Source organism: Acipenser ruthenus, chromosome 2, assembly GCF_902713425.1.
Source record: "Acipenser ruthenus chromosome 2, fAciRut3.2 maternal haplotype, whole genome shotgun sequence".
NCBI classification, from domain to species: Eukaryota; Metazoa; Chordata; class Actinopteri; order Acipenseriformes; family Acipenseridae; genus Acipenser; species Acipenser ruthenus.
In genome coordinates this window covers 94,364,818-94,381,819 of record NC_081190.1, presented here as the reverse complement: position 1 = coordinate 94,381,819, position 17,002 = coordinate 94,364,818, and the positions used below count along the sequence as shown (strand labels likewise).

Genomic DNA, 17,002 nt, shown 5'->3' with positions numbered 1-17,002 from the left:
AAACTAAGGCAGAAAAGCAGACTTTTTTTTTCACAGTTAACCTGACATTTACCATAAGCTGGAGAATAGTAAAATACATCACCATTTGAGTATCAGAAGGTTTGGGAAGCCAAAATACATTATACAATAATGAGTATCAGTCCACTCTCAATAAGATTATATATTTTCTGGTAGTACATTAAGATCTGTGGCAAGCAGAATCTTGTCTTCACCTTGTGTTTGGTGTCCTGGTGTCAAAACATATGTGTACCACCCCCAATATTTGTTCCCCCAGGAACGAATATTTGTTTCCCCAAGATAATTCAAACATTTTAAGTAGAAGCATTTAGTGAACATTAGTCACAAATTAACAAGACCAAAATACAAAACATTTTAAATTGCTTAAGTGTTTTTTTTTTATATATATATATAAAGGTTGTTTGTTAAACTACCAGAAATTGTGTATTTTGGTCTTTGTCATATTAATAAGTGGCTAATGTTCACTTAATGCTTGTATTTAACATGTTTTCTTGAATTATCTTAAATTAATTGTAGGGTGCCAATACTTTTGTCAGCGACTGTATGTCAAAAAGTATACCTGAAGCATTCCACCTCATATTCACAGTGCTTATTCATTTTGCAGGACAAAAAAAGGACAATTTTCAGATGTTTGTGGAAAACAGTGTCTGTAGTATGTGCCACATTTACTCTTCCTATGTCAGATCAAAAAAAACCTGGGAAGTGAAATTAAAACTGGCCAGCCACCGGTAAAATGAAATTCTCCCACTCATTTCCACAACTAGAAATTAGAGCTGCAGACTGTGACAGTTCTTTTTAATGTGTGTTTGAGTGATGACTTTAATAGAGGCTCTTGGTGTGCACCCAAACATGCTAAGGAAACAACCTATTTATGGCAACTGTAATTTAGGAGAGGGGAACTATTAAATCATTATAAGTCAATTTTAAACTAAATTGAAGGCCTGTTCCAAATAAGTTATGTGATTCTCTACTGATCTAAAATGCAAAATACTTTTACACATAGCATTTTCTTCTGTACAGTATATAGTATGACACTCTATGTATCCAGGTAATAACCAACAGGAATTATAAATAATACTGCAGCTCAAAACTACCATACACATCGCATGACCCCAAAGCCAAACTGCACAGTTGTAGAAAGTTTTGTCTGTGATAAATTTATTTTCAGTTGTGTGTACAGGTGCACTGTTAAAGCAGCAGAGGTTGTAATTGTCATCAACATAATCACTGGATTGAAATGCACAAAATATCTCAATTTTACTTTTTTGGTTTGTAATGTTAGTAAAAAAAACAAACAAACAAACAAAAAAAAAACATGTCATCTGCTTTTAATATCAACAGTTCAGATTGCAAACAGTATGTTATGAAAAAGGGATTAGGTCCAAGCAGATGGGATGTCTGTTTTACCATTTGGCACATACCAGTGGGACAGCTTCAACAACGAGGTATTGTTGAGGACCACATCTTGAGACCTTCATAAGCAAGTGGTTTCCATGCAGTGAAAAATGTACATGAACCGAGAAATCACTGACAAAATGTTCACATGTTTACATTCACATTACATAGGGCTTCATATAGGAACTGGGGGATTCAGTATGTCACCTACTCCAATGTTGCTGAATTACCCCAGGAGAATTCCCTGGTTATCTGTTGAGCAGATGACTGGCAGGTTTATTCATCAACTCGTAAAACAATGTATACAGAATATGTGTTTCAGAACTGATTTACATCCTGCCTGACTGAGCAGCAACATGTTATTCAATAAAAGGGATTTACGTAGCCAACTGGCTAAGCTGATGTACAACTGAAGGTGAATGTATGAATGTTTGTTTCAGTGTAGCTTGCTGCCCCCTGGAACTTCTTTTCAGAAGAGATTGCATGTCAAGGGGCTCTCTTGGCATTAGAAATGTTAAATAAATTCAGTCAATGTTATAAAGAGGCTAGTTGTACATGAAACCCTTGACCATGGCTGAAAAGCTCCCTTTAGCCACCACCCCCTGAAGACCATTGAGTTCCTGGGCTGAATCCAGGACTAAAGAGAATATGCCTTAGACCTTTTATATTTGCACAAACTGTGCATTTCATTAGGGCACTGTGAATTGGAGGTGCATCATGAAGAACTCATTAAGACCGTTATTACCCACAATTGTCTTGACTCTTAAGATCAGCTACCAGCTGTCTTTTAAAAGGATGAATTTACTGTCCGCATACTCAAATGTTAACAGCTTGCCTACTTGTTTTTACAACTCGAAGGGGTGAGGGAGATGTTAAGGCTAGTTATACATTCATTGATCGATAAACCTGAACCATGACTTGATCTTAGAAACATCTGCATAAAAGTTACAAGCTCATCTGTCAATAATTAACTGAAACATTTGTCTACTGGACTTTTTGTCTTATAGCTTTACATAAAAAAAAAAACCCAAAAGAAAAAGCTTCTTGAATTTTACTCAGTTCTTGTAGTGTTATCCCATCCCATGTACTGTACAACTTCCTGCAATGGCTGTTTTCTTTTTTTGCAGTTTTAGTTGGAATTACTGATATGGGTTGATTCACAGGTTTTAAAAAAGGTCAGATTGTGTGAAGTCTTTTATCGAAATAGTAACTCCTGGTGTCAGTGTTGTGATACTGCTTTTATTGTTGATGCTAATGCTGTTAATTCTGTACATTATGCACCTTGACCAGGTTTTACTGTTTCACTATTGCAGACGAATAAAAAAGCGGGCCGCTAAGGCTAAAGCCAAGATTATTGGGTCCGTCAACAGGTAATTCTGAGAGGGAAAATCCACATGTGTTTTCTTCCCACTAGAATAATTGCAATATATTTCTTGTTGTTTGGAATCTGTGAAGCTGAGTTCCACCTTGCAGAGCCAAGTCTCTTTGGAGCAGTAGGGAAGTGCGTCGCTGTAGCATGTTTGACAAGGGACATGAATTTTACAATGGAAACTCAAAGCTCCTGAATACTGATTTTTTTTTTAAGAAAGAAAAAAAGTCAACTGTATGCGCTATTGCTCTAGGTAGGTGTAGGTTCTATTGTATACAAATACATTGGCATATCCAAAAATGAGGACCACAGAGGGAAGGAATAACAGGCTCAAATGCAGTTACATGTACATGGAAAATTAAATAGATTTAATTCCAGGGCTTTGGTTTTCTTTGTAAAATTCATTCTGCAAGGTGACAGGTGAATCCATTGGAATTCTAACTAGGTCTTGGACAACATTTAGAAGTTTCAACCAATTCACTGCCATCCATTTGTTGTAGCAATTAGGGAGTGACTGCAGAGCACTGTTGAAACATCACTGTGTTCAGATTTGAAAGGACAGTATTTTTCTAGATTTCCTCCAAACTTTAAAAGGTTCCCATCGATTCCAAATTCCCATTTTTTTGAAACTTTCCCTGTTGTCCCATCCCTAATACCTTCACAAGATGCAATGTAACCGTCATGAACCTTAACCATGTCACTGTGTATTTGTTACTTCACCAGAAAAAGGTGAAGTTGCCTGAGCCTGTGATACAGAAAATTGTAACCCGCTTGCCTGTATGCTTGTTAAAGGGGAACTTTACTTTATCTAAGACCTTCAAACATAGTTTTGCCCAATTCTAAGAATATAGCAATGCTGTGCTTTTTAACATTTAACTCATTTGTAAATGAGATTTGTAAATGATAAAGCATCTCTACAATCTCCTTATCCCAGTTCCCAAACAATAACCAAGAAATCTGATATTTGTAAACCTCCCCCTTTAACTCAAGAGGAGACCACTGCTGGACAATGGGACATTTTTACAAATAAAACATAGCATGTCTCTGCATTCCATTCTCCAGCTTGAAGTCGTGCCTCATTGGCTGCTTGATTTTCAAAACATGTTTTGAATTTGTTTACATTGCCAGGGGTTCAAGTAACTGCTCTTCAGGCTCCCTGAGGGCTCCTGAGCGAAGGGATAGCAGGCTCAACGGCTGCACATTATGAAACACAAATTCAGCCTGAATAGGGCAAAGTGGTGTACTTTCATTAGGATTCATTAAACTGTATTGCCCTAACTTGGAAAAGTCTTAAATTACTGGTGTATATTTGGACCCCTGTAGCTTGTGATTGTTTTATTATTACTACTGTGTAACATATGATTAATTATTTTAAATTTAGGAATTAATGTGTTTTTTTTTTTATAATCATCATCATTTCTTAGTACACAGCACCTGATATAAATGTGTACTTTGGTATTTAGTCTATACAGACCATTTACTACTGTATATAAATATAGCTAAGAAAATAAATGTGTCATAGAAACTGTAACACACACATATACATATAGTAAATGCAGTGTATGTGTATGTGAATCTTATTGGATCTACTGGTTGAAATAAAGTGTTGCCAATATGTCTGTGATAAGTCCCTGCAGCTGTGGATGGACCCATGATCACTATCTTTGCTTTACAGAGAGAAATTCAAATCTAAACCCAAACCTAAGTCTAAATTGAATGAGGTCTCTGGGTCAGGCGTGAGGTAATAGAGGGGGAAAAATGGTAAACATTTGTCCCTTTGTTTCTGAGGCAGAATTGCCTAGATATTAGCAAATTCACACTCCTTTCAGTCACTGCAAAACCCTACTAGCAATTAAACACAGATTCACACTTCTTTCAGATTCACTGCAAAACTCTACTAACAATTAAACACAGATTAACACTCTTCTATTGTGCCAGCTCTTATACTTGCTTTGCAGGTCAATCGCCTCAGAAAAAAGTAGATTCAGACAAATGTGAAATGTGCTCACTTCTGATTAGAGCTTCTTGTGTCTTTTGGAGTGATCAGCCACCACATTAACCCCATTAGCAAAAAACTAAGGTTGGCCAATATTAACTTAAGAAAATTAATCAATGGGAAATATGTATTTGCATTGGTGATCACTTCTTAGTAAAACTACAAATAACCTTTAACTAAACAAACTTTGAACTTTTATCGAAATAAGTATTTAAAGCAAGAGGCAATTCTACTGTAAGTAAACTGTAGGCTTTTTTTTAAAGCATTTTCAGTGCCTTCTACAGTATGGCAAATTTTGTACTCAATCAATCACACCACGATTAGAGAAGGGGAAATAATTAATTTCACAGATATGAACTAATCTCGTTTTTCAACACCTGTTTTAAAAATGGATGTTTGCTGGTGACAGAATGCTAACTGCTAACTTTGTTGTTTGTTACTACTGTTATCAGATTACCATGGTTTTCGTCTTGCAGTAAAAATGCTGACAATTCTTTCACTGGCTCAAATGCAATGAAAAATTGACATACTGTATAAACAGAGTCAGAACTTAATTCTACAGCCTACAATACTCATAAACCTGCTCACTTGCAGACCTATGGTTTTAATAAAGGTGACCCACCCCCTCAGGCAAAACACAATAAAGTTAAACAGCAGCAGGTTTTAAACTGTAACCTTGCCTCGTTGTAACCATGCCTCATGTACCAGCAGTGCATCACACGCAGACACAACACTGATCATTCAGTGCTGACAGATTACATCGTGGTTTTGTGATGTGGCATGAGGTGCTCAGTGTAAATTATCTTCACCCAGGTTGTTCGCAGAAAGACAGCAAAACATCTACCGTCTTCACTCCGTGGCCTGCACTGGTAACGAGGTTCACTTGTCAGTGTGCCCTTTGCAGTTCTACGAGGCTAATGCCACCAGGGCCTGTGAGGGGGGCATGCCCGCTGTGGTCAGCTGTGTGCCAGGGCCACAGTTTTCCCTAGGCAACGGCCAAAAAAAGAAGACAAAAAGTACGGTAAGTAGCTAGGGATTTTACTAGCATTAGGAATTTTTGAACCTGAGAGGGCGTGATGTAGGGTGACCATATTGCTCCAGATTTTTCCACTCTCATGACAATGCATTCTGGTACTTTTAATCCTGCTTCCCTTAAAGAAATCAGGCAGGTAAAAGGTTCCTAGGTATACTGGGATACTAGTAAAAACAAAAAAAGCAATCTTTTTGGATGCCTATTGAGCTAGACTTAGTGGATTTTCTTCAGCCTTCTTCCTTCCTGTCCTGGAAAGGGCCCCGGTTTTAGTGGTTCTGCAAAGAAATCCCAGTTTCATCATGTTGGGTGAATAATACTTCTAAATTAATGTTTTATTGTTGCTGCCTTTTAGTTCCGTGTACGATTAAAGGGTGGCGCCAAGACCGGAGAGGGGCGCGTGGAGGTCCTGAAGGACAATGAGTGGGGGACGGTGTGTGACGACCGCTGGAACCTGCTGTCTGCCAGTGTGGTGTGCAGAGAGCTGGGGTTCGGCAGTGCCAAAGAGGCTCTGACCGGAGCGCGCATGGGGCAAGGTGAGTCGCACCTTTTGTGAATATACGTTCATCCAATAAACTGTGACACTTATAAATGTTAACTGTGATATACCATGGTAAGGTAATAGCAAAGTTTAATAAAGCATCATGGAAAATCATAGGCAAACTTGGAACTGTTAAGCATAGGCATGGTGGAAATGTATAAACTTTATTATACAGAGGGCATAAATATTTCACAGAAAAAAAAATGTGTGTCCTTATGTGCTCTGGTTCCTTAACTCAATTCTAACCACATTCATTTCCTCTTTGGGTTTAAGATACTTTCATTTAAAACAGTTCAGTTTCTTCAGGAATGTAGACATTACTGGAAGTCTTTATTCAGTTTATGTTATATTCCTGAGATAAGCGCAGCGGGCATCTAGAGTGCACTAAGGAAGTGCTTGATGCATATCTTCAGGAAACGCATAGTGACCCCCTTAGAGAGCAAGATCTGGGGAGTGCAGTACCTTGATTGACCAGCCAGAGCCAACCACTGATTTTGACACGAGAGAGCCAAGTTTGAAGGAAGTGATATCAGTTGTTAAAAAGGCAAGTTCGAGATCCACTCCAGGACCAAGTGGAATCCCTTACAAAGTCTACAAGCACTGCCTGAAGCTAGTCTACCACCTTTGGAAAATTTTAAAGGCCATTTGGAGAAGAGGGGCTGTTGTTCAGCAGTGGAAGTATTCAGAAGGAGTGTTTATACCCAAGGAGGAAAACTGTCAGCGTCTTGATCAGTTTAGAACAATTTCTCTGCTTAGCGTTCAAGGGATATTTTTCTCGAATTTGGCGCAGCGTTTAACTGCATTCCTTCTTAGTAATACATATATTGACACGGCTGTACAGAAAGGAGGTATTCCCAAAGTCCCAGGTTGCCTAGAGCACACAGGAGTTGGAACTCAGCTCATTAAAGAGGCACGAGATAGGAAGGGGGACCTTGTGGTGCTTTGGTTGGACCATGCTAATGCATATGGCTCTATACCTCAAACTGGTAGAGAAGACTCTGCCGAAGCACCATATTCCAGCAAAGAAGCATAATCTTATTATGGATTATTATAACGACTTTCATATGCGTTCTACTACCAGTTCAATTACATCAGAGTGGCAGAGGCTTGAAACGACAGAGTGTCAGGGACGGCAGTCAGTCAGGTGTACAGCAGCCATCGATAAGAGCTTTTATGGACGACCTGACTGTCACTACTAAGGCAGTGCCAGGTGGAAGATGGATTCTTCGCAGCCTGGAGAAGCTCGTTGGATGGGCACGTATGAAATTCAAACCAGCAAAGTTGCGTAGCTTAGTACTGAAGAAAGGGAAGGTCACAGATAACTTCTGTTTTACCGTAGCAGATGAAGTTATCCCTTAAATTATGGAGAAACCTGTGAAGAGCTTGGAGAAGATGTTTAACAGTAGTCTCAGGGACACAGAGAGTATTCGAGCCACCAATCTGCAATAAGAGAGTTGGCTAGCCTCTGTGGATAAGTCTGGGTTACCAGGGAAGTTTAAGGCCTGGATATATCAGCACGGAATCCTCCCACAAATTTTGTGGCCTTTACTCATCGATGAGGTAATAATTTCTACAGTTGAAGGCTTTGAGAGGAAAGTCAGTAGCTACCTACGAAGATGGCTTGGTCTGCCAAGAAGTCTTAGCAGCACTGCTGTTTACAGCAGCACCAATAAGTTACAACTGCCATTCAGCGCTATCACAGAGGAGTTTAACCTTTAGCAGCCCATTTATTCAGAGCCTCTCAGGCACGTCAAGTCCAATTTATTTTCACACACGCTGTTTATTTAACACGCGCTGTTTAAAAGTATTTTTTTCACAGTAAAACAGGTTTAACACTAGAAGGACTGGAGACCGGAAAAGCCCTGCAGCAATCTTTCTGATGGCTGTATTCAAAACACTGTAAATAGTATAACGAACGGAAAAACAGTCGGATGTAATAGTTTTTGGTTTTTTTTGAGTACTTTACATAAACATCTGAAAAACCGAAGCATATTATATATATATATATATATATATATATATATATATATATATATATATATATATATACATACACACACACACACACACACACACATAAATACATATGAACATTTATTTTACAAATCAAAACAAGAAAATGTAAGTAAATAAACATCTGAACAGACATCGGTTTACAACATAAATATTTATAAAACTGAAATGATAGCAATACATTTTTAACTTTTCAACAGCAATCGGTTTATTATCAGATGTGCAAAAGCAACTGAACAACAAGGATAAATAAACTTAGAAGAAAATGTTTTACAGAAGCGCACAGCACAAGAAGTTATAAAAAAAAGTCTACATTTATTTTTCTTTTTTTCGACAAAATGGTATTCCTTTACCTTGAATTTAAGGCTATTCACAATCAACACATATAATGCACTTCTCCACGCCACCTTGCTGCACAGGGCACAGCTGTCCGAAGTTTTATTTTTATTGCACTTGCCAACCTGGCATTGGCGTCTCTTGCGGCTCTCAGCGGGGTTGCCAGCTTCAGCTGTGGGTACATGCTTGACAGTTTCTCCCTGTTCCAAATGCTTCTTGCGAAGTTGCTGTGCTAACTGTAAAATATATTCTCTCCTTGGTAAATTCTTCTCCGTGCATTCTTTGTAAAGTACCCAGGAGTTGATGGCTGCTAGGTCCAATACATTGCAAAACACCTGAACAGGCCACCATTGGGAGCCAGCTTTCATGGAATACTTCCGTGCCATCTGATCCAAATATCAATTTCATATTGTGTTGCGTTGTAAAACTCCACAGTCTCTGGTATTTATTTTCACTAGTCCCAATGCTAATTGACTGACCAAAGCAACGCAGCTGGCAAGCAGGTGCCAGCCTTTCAAAGGTCTGATTGAAAAACAATAGACTGTCAGTCGTTCACTCAGGCAGAGTACAGCTAAACACATTGCGAACTGTATAATGAAAATACAATTGTTTTATGTGTGGCCCTCAATGTGACTGCTCCCGGGGCTTTTCGGTATAATGTAATATATCTCCTTTATTTCTGATCTCCCGTGTTTCATGCTTTGTGAGAATATTTAATACATACGGACAGAAAGGTACATGAACGCACAGCCCCATATGTGTTACACAACTGGAGAAAATTACATTTTAAACCCCAAAACTGCCAAAATGACCGCCGCGGGGCTTCCAGTGTTAAAAGGCACTGCATATCAACAGGACACTCAGTACTGCATCTCCAGCCCCGCCCCACCCCTTGTTCGCTGTATTTTTCACATACCTCTGCATAGTCGTGCATACTGATAAATCATCTCCTAATCACTCGTTTTATCACCAAACTCCTCAGTAATGTGATCCAAGTCATTATTTTATTACTATAACATCTCAAAAAGCTCTGCAAATGTCTGTGATATTCTTTGAGCGCTAGCAGCTATCATCTCCTATGGTCCGACATAGGACAGCAAAGGGTTAAAGTCACTAGAGCAAGGGAGGTATTGCAGTATAGGGACTCGAGTGAAAGTAAGGTATCCCAAGCAGGCATTAAAGTGAAGACAGGCAGAAAGTGGAATACACTAGAAGCAGTGTGCCAGGCTGAGTCTCGCCTGCGACACAGTGTCATGATGGAAAGAGTAGCACAAGGAAGGGCAGGAATTGATACTGTCGAAATATAGAGGGAATCAACTTTCGGAAGGATTGCATTATAAAAGCTGGAAGATGAATTGAATGAAAAAAGAGGTAAAGACCTAGGAACAGTTTGTGTTTTAAGCTGTTTTAGCAGTGAAATAAGTGCTACTACTGCAGATGGGCCGTGTGCTCAAATAATACACAAGCTCTGCTGCTAGAGATCTGTCAGTAGCAGCTGGCACACATAAAAAACGCACATCTCATCCTGTGAAGCTAGAACGTGTGAGTCTTGAGAGCTAAACAGACTTGGTATGGAAGCATTTTGTCAAAAATAAAGATGCTAAAGAACTCCCTGCTGGTGGCTGACTTGATGTGATTTGAAACCTGGGTGTGTCTGCTTGTGGTACTGTAGTTAAAAGCAGTGTTTATCAAAGAAGTGATTTGGCTTTGAAGTTCTGACTGGGCCCAACCTTGCTTTGTGTTGAAGATCTGAAGAAATCAAAGCAGTATGGTTGAAGCTGAAAATTTTGGTCTGTGCACTTGGTGTTTAAAACTGAATCACTGAAAGCATCTTATGTATACTGGAATTTTACCATTTAAAAACAAGGTGGCATAATTGGCATATTCCCTACCCTTTCGTGATTGCCTGTGGATACCTGACTTCAAAACAGAACCAGGAAAATGTTTTTAAAGATACAGTAGTATGATCGTGAGGAACAAGGCCTGCCCAAAGGTTCCCAAGCAGAGAGAAGCAGCATCGCAGTTTCATGTTACTATGTCTGCCATTGTACATTTCTGTGGTCAGCCCCAGGCATCTCTCACAGATAGATGTTTTGTGACAGGAAGAGTAATTAACAAACAGTAAATGGTCAGTACCAGTACAAGTTGTCTGAAATATTCAGATGTTGCCTTTAAAAGCAAATAGAAAAAGGAACCAGTATTACCTGAAAACCACACGTTTGGACATCTATGTACTGGGCTGAGAAGTGTGTTGATTTTGTTTTGAAGGAATGTCTGAACATTTTACCTCCTTTTTTACGCTCCTTCACCGTTGATTTTGTGAAGTAGTGCCATGTTATTCAGTTACAAAGCTCTAGACATTTAGTAGAAAGTACATTTTTCATTTATTCACTTGTTATCTTGTGGTGTTTGGACTCAAGTTTAGATAGTGTTGACTCATATTTGTGTCTAATTTCTGTTATATTCTTAAGGAGGGAGTTTATATTAGCATTAGAAAACGCAGAATCCCTCTTTTTGAAGTAATCAAATAACATGGAGGCTAGAGTCCTTGCAGCCCTTTTTTTTAAACTGTTTTTTCTAATTTGTTACAGATATTTATACCCTACCTCAGACTGGGACCCAGGAGTCCCGTGAGGTTCCTACGAGACTTCTGGCAGCATATGTTAACATATAGCACAAAGATAAGGCAGGAAAAGGTCCCATCCAGACTGAAAGGGTTATAGGAGAATTACTTCTAAAATATCATTTTGGTGACCGACTATTGGTATCCTAGTATTTCTGGAGCACATTATGAAAGACTGTAATTTGCTGGTTGACGATGGCGCGAGTACAAACGCTAAGCAGTAAAAACAAATCCATGTTTTCCCCTTTGAAGGAATGGGTCCTGTGCACATGAATGAGGTTCAGTGCTCCGGCCAAGAAAAATCCATCTGGAACTGCCCGTACAAAAACGTCACGAGTGAGGACTGTCAGCACGTCGAGGATGCCTCTGTCAAGTGCAACACCCCCTACATGGGATACAAAAACTCGGTCAGAAACCTCTGAATTCAGTTTCTTTTAAATGGATGCTTTAATATGCTCTCTGTATGTTCTGAATATTTTAAAGAGCAAGTAGCTTCAAACCCCTGTTTTGTGATGTTTGCAGTCAGAGTAGTTTTATTACAGTTACTCAATACTGTGTTATTTATTTATTTATTTATTTATTTATTTATTTATTTATTTTTTAAATAAGTGACAGATCACTAGATGACACTGGCTGTGGCAATGTTTTAAGTAGTATATCTATGGAAGGCAGCTGGAACTGAAGCGCTGATCCTGAACTCAGGTAAAAGCACCTTCACACAGGCTTTTACAAAATAATAATTGTAATAAGAACCACTCCGATTGATTGCAAACATCATGTCAAGTTAAAGGGGCATTTAAGTCACTTACTGTTTAATAATATTTATTCCTATTAAGAGTGTTTTGCACAATTTTCGATTGCTGTTTCTGCTTAGCTCATTATTAACATTTTTACTTACTAATGTCATTTTTCAGCCATCTGAGATGACTTCTGAGCTATATTTTAGAAAAGACCACCAGGGGTCTGTGAAATCTCAATCTCACATCATAAAAATGAGCTTAGACATCTTTACAGAAGGTCAAAACATGAGTATATATTAAAATCCAAGCCTGCTAATAAAATCATGGTTACTGGTGGTAACTGTAGTCTAGTTTATTCCAGAATAGAAAATACTGTTTTTAATATACTGTTAAAACAGTATTTTTTATTCAGTTATTCACCAGCTGAATACCATTTATTTTTTAAATAGTACACTGCGACAGACGTTTCCGATAGACAAATAGTGTGGAATGACTCAGTAGCAATCCTAGAAAAATCAAGACTATATGCAGACTATCCAAGGTTGGGAATAATATCTGTAAAAGGTAAATCAGCACAGGTCGTTGTGATTTTTAGCTTAAGCATCTTAAAGGCTGGATTTTAAACATGGTTGGCTGTTGGCGATTATCACTAACTTTGCATTGGATACCAGATTGATGAAACAATGTCCAGAAAGCAATAGTAAGCCTAACCCAAATCCTCAGTCAACTCATGGTTAAAAACAGAAGCTGATCTTCCCTGCCGGGAAACCCCAGCTGCTTTCTAACCACTAACACTTAACGTTGTATCTGCCGGTGCACAGATCCGTTTGAGTGGTGGGCGCAGTCGCAACGAGGGTCGTATGGAGGTGATGACAGGGGTAGATGTCAATGGGACTGAGCAGTGGGGGCTCATTTGCGGAGAAGGCTGGGGCACCAAGGAGGCCATGGTGGTCTGCCGCCAGCTGGGCCTCGGATTCGCTAACCAAGGCTTGCAAGTAGGTATTTAGGCGCTTGACTGCCTAAACTCCCATAAACCCCCCTAACCGCTTAGTTCTAATTCAGCAGCAGCCAACAGGCTTCACAACTTGGACCTGCCACCAATAATAACTTTTAGCACCAGTCAGAAATGTGGAAGATTGGCATTATCATATGTCTGACCTAGATGGTTTTTGTTAGCTTTAGTTATAGTGTATTTTTTCTTCATAATAATTATGAGTGAGCAGAAACTCGTCTTATTCTCATATTTTCTTGCTACTTTTACCTATAAATGGGGACAGATCCCTTGAAACAGAGCTTGAGTAAGGGTTTGCTTAAATATAAAGCTTACTCACTTCTTCGGAAGTAGTAAGGTCCCTCCTGAAATTGGTATCTTCCACCTTTGTGACTGGTGTGCCATTTTGGTTGCTATGGTGCTGATTGTTATCAACCATGGTGTACTGCAACTAGGAAGGAATCATGGCAAGCGAGGACAGTCAATAAAGAAACAGATAGGGAAGTTGCATGCTGACATCCCCCAGGGCTTTTCTACAGGTCCGGATTGTCGGAGGAAGAACTACATACGAAGGCAGAGTGGAATTTAAGAAGGGTTCCAAGTGGGGCATTATTTGCAGTGAAGGCTGGACTACTAAAGAGGCAATGGTAGTGTGCCGTCAGCTAGGGCTCGGCTACTCCCTGCATGCTATCACAGTAAGTAAGAATGTGAAATGGGTGCAGCAAACCACCTATTTCAGTAGCGCTGTAGTAAATATTTCTCAATGGAAAACAACACATCTGCTGCAGTGACATTTAAAGCAACTTGCTCTGTTTTAAGTATCTAAACATCAGCAGACCTAAATACTGCATAGCTAACATTTTAAACCAATTCTTTCATATAACTCTTTCGATTGTATCTTTACTGTGTTCGGTGATGTTAATGAGGGCTCAAAAATTAAAAACACCAGGGTGATTAATACAGAGCTAACCCAGCTGCTGTTTTGGTCATTAAAATAGACCCCACCTCTCTGCTCTTCATAAGATGTGAATAGATGTCAAAGGTCTGTGTGGAAGTGACAAACCTAAACGGTCTGCAGATGGTAATGTAATTGAACATTTCCAAACAGTACTCAGCGCAATCTGAAGTGACCCACAATGCCACAGTGCTGGTTTGATGATTTTACTGCATTATTTTCTAAGTAATCCTTTCGCCATGTTTATATTGCATTGCAACCGTAAACATTAAAAGGTTAAGAGTGCTCCCTAAATATTAAAAAATCTGTGTCAGAGAGACCCATCACAGGCCCATCACCTACTGTAGCAGAAGCATTATAACTGAACCAAAGATGGGTTAAAATTAGGAAGTTAAATAAAGAAAAATGACCTGTATTACCTGATAATATCATATGTTGTATGTTGTCCTTATTTACTGTCAGCTGCCAAAAGTGTTTTGTATTTTTTTGTATTTTGTCTTCTCCTTTTTCATGTACTAGACTTATGCCAGTGTAAAGTGTTGTACATTTGTATATAAAGTACATTTAAAACACAGAAAGTGGTTTATAGATTCTGAAAGAAAGATTTACAGCTGTCCCCAGCTGGTGCCATCCAATGTTTTCAAATGAAGGACATAAGAATGAAAAGAATGCTGCTTTTCAGATCTGAAGCTTGTGCGTTTATAGCCAGTGATCAGAGGCATTCTTTCCAGTAGACAAGCTTGAATAGCTCTTCTGAGATTGACTGTCTGCCCAGAGGCGTGTGAGGGGTGTGGTCCGTTAATTGAAAGAACAAATTATACTGATGCATGCTCAGCAAAACTCATTGTAGCTGCATTTACATGTTGTATGGCAAGGTTGATCCAAAAGAAGACTTTAATACAAACAGAAGAGGGTTAGCTCATTATAGTAAGGCATTAGCCATGGTTAAAATACAGGCTTGGCCACCAGTGAAATTCATTTTGGAGGTCTTACGTACTATAGTGTATTGCACTACACAAAAACACCACACAGTCCAGCAGGATAGACACTGCCCACATTTGCAGTGTCTAAAGCTGAGGGAACACAAAGCCACTTTGTGGCTTGGAACTTGGTTTCAGGAGACTAGTTTTCAGGCCACTGCATGACACACCAGGGGAGACTTGGGGTTTGATACAGCAAGGTTGCCTCAAACTAGGTCTCCTGGAACCAGGTTTCAAGCCACTGTTCCTGATAAAGTGGCTTTGTGTTCACTCAGCTTTAAAGAAAGGCAAAAGACTGAATTGCTCCCTCAACCTTCATGAGGTTGGTCACCCCAAACTGTAGATTTGAGTCATGCCCATGGGAGGCCATGTAGGGAAGCTTTCAGTACTGTCCAGCAGGAACTCTGACCCATGCAGATGAGAAAAGATATTAAAAACCATATAACTGCTCATGCAAGAGAGCCTAGATCAGGTAATCAGTATGTTTCATGTGTGCAATTGTTTTATTGTTATTGCAGCTGCAATCACATCAGGTTTCAAATTTATTTTTAGCTGTTTAGCTGGACAGGTATGGACAGGTATGAGTGTCCAAATGAATATGTAATTTATTCATAGTGAATTTAACAGCTGAATTGAAATTTGCAGCTTTAAATGATAAGTCTGTCACGTTGTGTGGGCCTTTGTGTGCTGTAAACTGTCGGATTAAAGTACTCTGTGCCCCCTAATGTAATTTCATGTCAATTCATCCTTAACCCATTACTGTATTGTTGCCAAGGAAACCTGGTACTGGGATGGCAGCAATGTGACAGAGATGGTGATGAGTGGAGTGAAGTGCACAGGAAATGAAATGTCACTCAGTTACTGCCAACACCATGGGAGCAACATCAACTGCAAAAAGACCGGCACACGCTTCGCTGCAGGAGTCATCTGTTCTGAAAGTGAGGGAAGAAGTTAATTCAGCCCTCTATATTGCTTGAAAAAATATGTCCATTTGTTGTAAATCACATTTTTGGTATTTTTTATTGTGCCTTAGCAATGCCGTGCTTTACAGGTTTAGGCCATATATGCAAAACATTCACACTCCTAATTACGTAATGATAAAAAAAAAAAAACATTGAGGGCAGTTATTTTGATCAGTGTTGAATATTACTATGAAGCTCTTACTCATACCTTGTGATACCTGATATGGCAGGCATTGCCTCCTAAATAATTGACTGAAGTAATACATGTAGCTGAATCTAAAGAAATAGGTCATAGTGATGCAGGCTTTCAAAGGGTTGACTAAGCTGCAATTATAGTGAGAATGCAAAGATGCTAAGCTTTATTTACCTGTGAGCTAATCACAGCTGAATAACCTGTGGGGTTAATAACTTCTTCTCTTTTCCTCAGCTGCCTCTGACTTGATCCTGAACGCCCCCTTAGTTCAGCAGACCGTCTACATCGAGGACCGGCCGCTGCACATGTTGTACTGCGCCGCCGAGGAGAACTGTCTGTCCAGCTCTGCTGCCAAGGCCAACTGGCCGTACGGACACCGGCGTCTGCTGAGATTCTCCTCGCAGATCCACAACATCGGCCGCGCAGACTTCCGCCCCAAGGCCGGCCGCCACTCCTGGCTATGGCACGAATGCCATAGGTAAATGGAGGGTCCATCATGACTTCTTGTTGTCTTCTAACCTGTCTGTCCCACTCATGCCTTGAAGGTTTCACATAACTCATCAGCATGGCTCACTGGTCCTTCAGTAGTGTCAGGTTTCACTGAGTTCATTTTTAATTTTTTTTTGTTAATCTTCTCCATGTAGTTTACATTTTCTAATACAATGAACCATGCTTGACTCCATCTTATAATGTCAAGCTAATCGTGTGATGTAGTATCGCTTGTCATGTCTTCTGTATAATTAGCTATTGCTGTAAATTAGAGTAGTCTATAGTTTGTATTAATAGGATATCGCGTCTCAGTAACTTCATCTCCATTTCTTCTTTGGGCTTTAACAGGTTACTGAAGAGTTTTGCTGATT

General features: G+C 39.4%; 1 protein-coding gene across 7 annotated transcripts in view; it reads left to right on the top strand.

Moving 5' to 3' along the window:
* LOC117408371 (lysyl oxidase homolog 3B-like) overlaps positions 1-17,002 on the top strand; it is a 49,138-nt gene that overhangs the window by 20,186 nt on the left and 11,950 nt on the right. For 2 of the 7 annotated variants that reach the window (XM_059004216.1, XM_059004211.1), the window contains 9 exons: positions 2,727-2,783; positions 4,458-4,523; positions 5,592-5,799; positions 6,164-6,344; positions 11,574-11,728; positions 12,883-13,056; positions 13,592-13,747; positions 15,763-15,925; positions 16,377-16,620. In XM_059004216.1, the coding sequence (XP_058860199.1) occupies positions 2,727-2,783; positions 4,458-4,523; positions 5,592-5,799; positions 6,164-6,344; positions 11,574-11,728; positions 12,883-13,056; positions 13,592-13,747; positions 15,763-15,925; positions 16,377-16,620 (1,404 nt within the window). The remainder of the gene's footprint in view (positions 1-2,726; positions 2,784-4,457; positions 4,524-5,591; positions 5,800-6,163; positions 6,345-11,573; positions 11,729-12,882; positions 13,057-13,591; positions 13,748-15,762; positions 15,926-16,376; positions 16,621-17,002) is intronic. The other 5 variants (XM_059004219.1, XM_059004232.1, XM_059004228.1 and 2 more) reach the window with 5 other exon arrangements.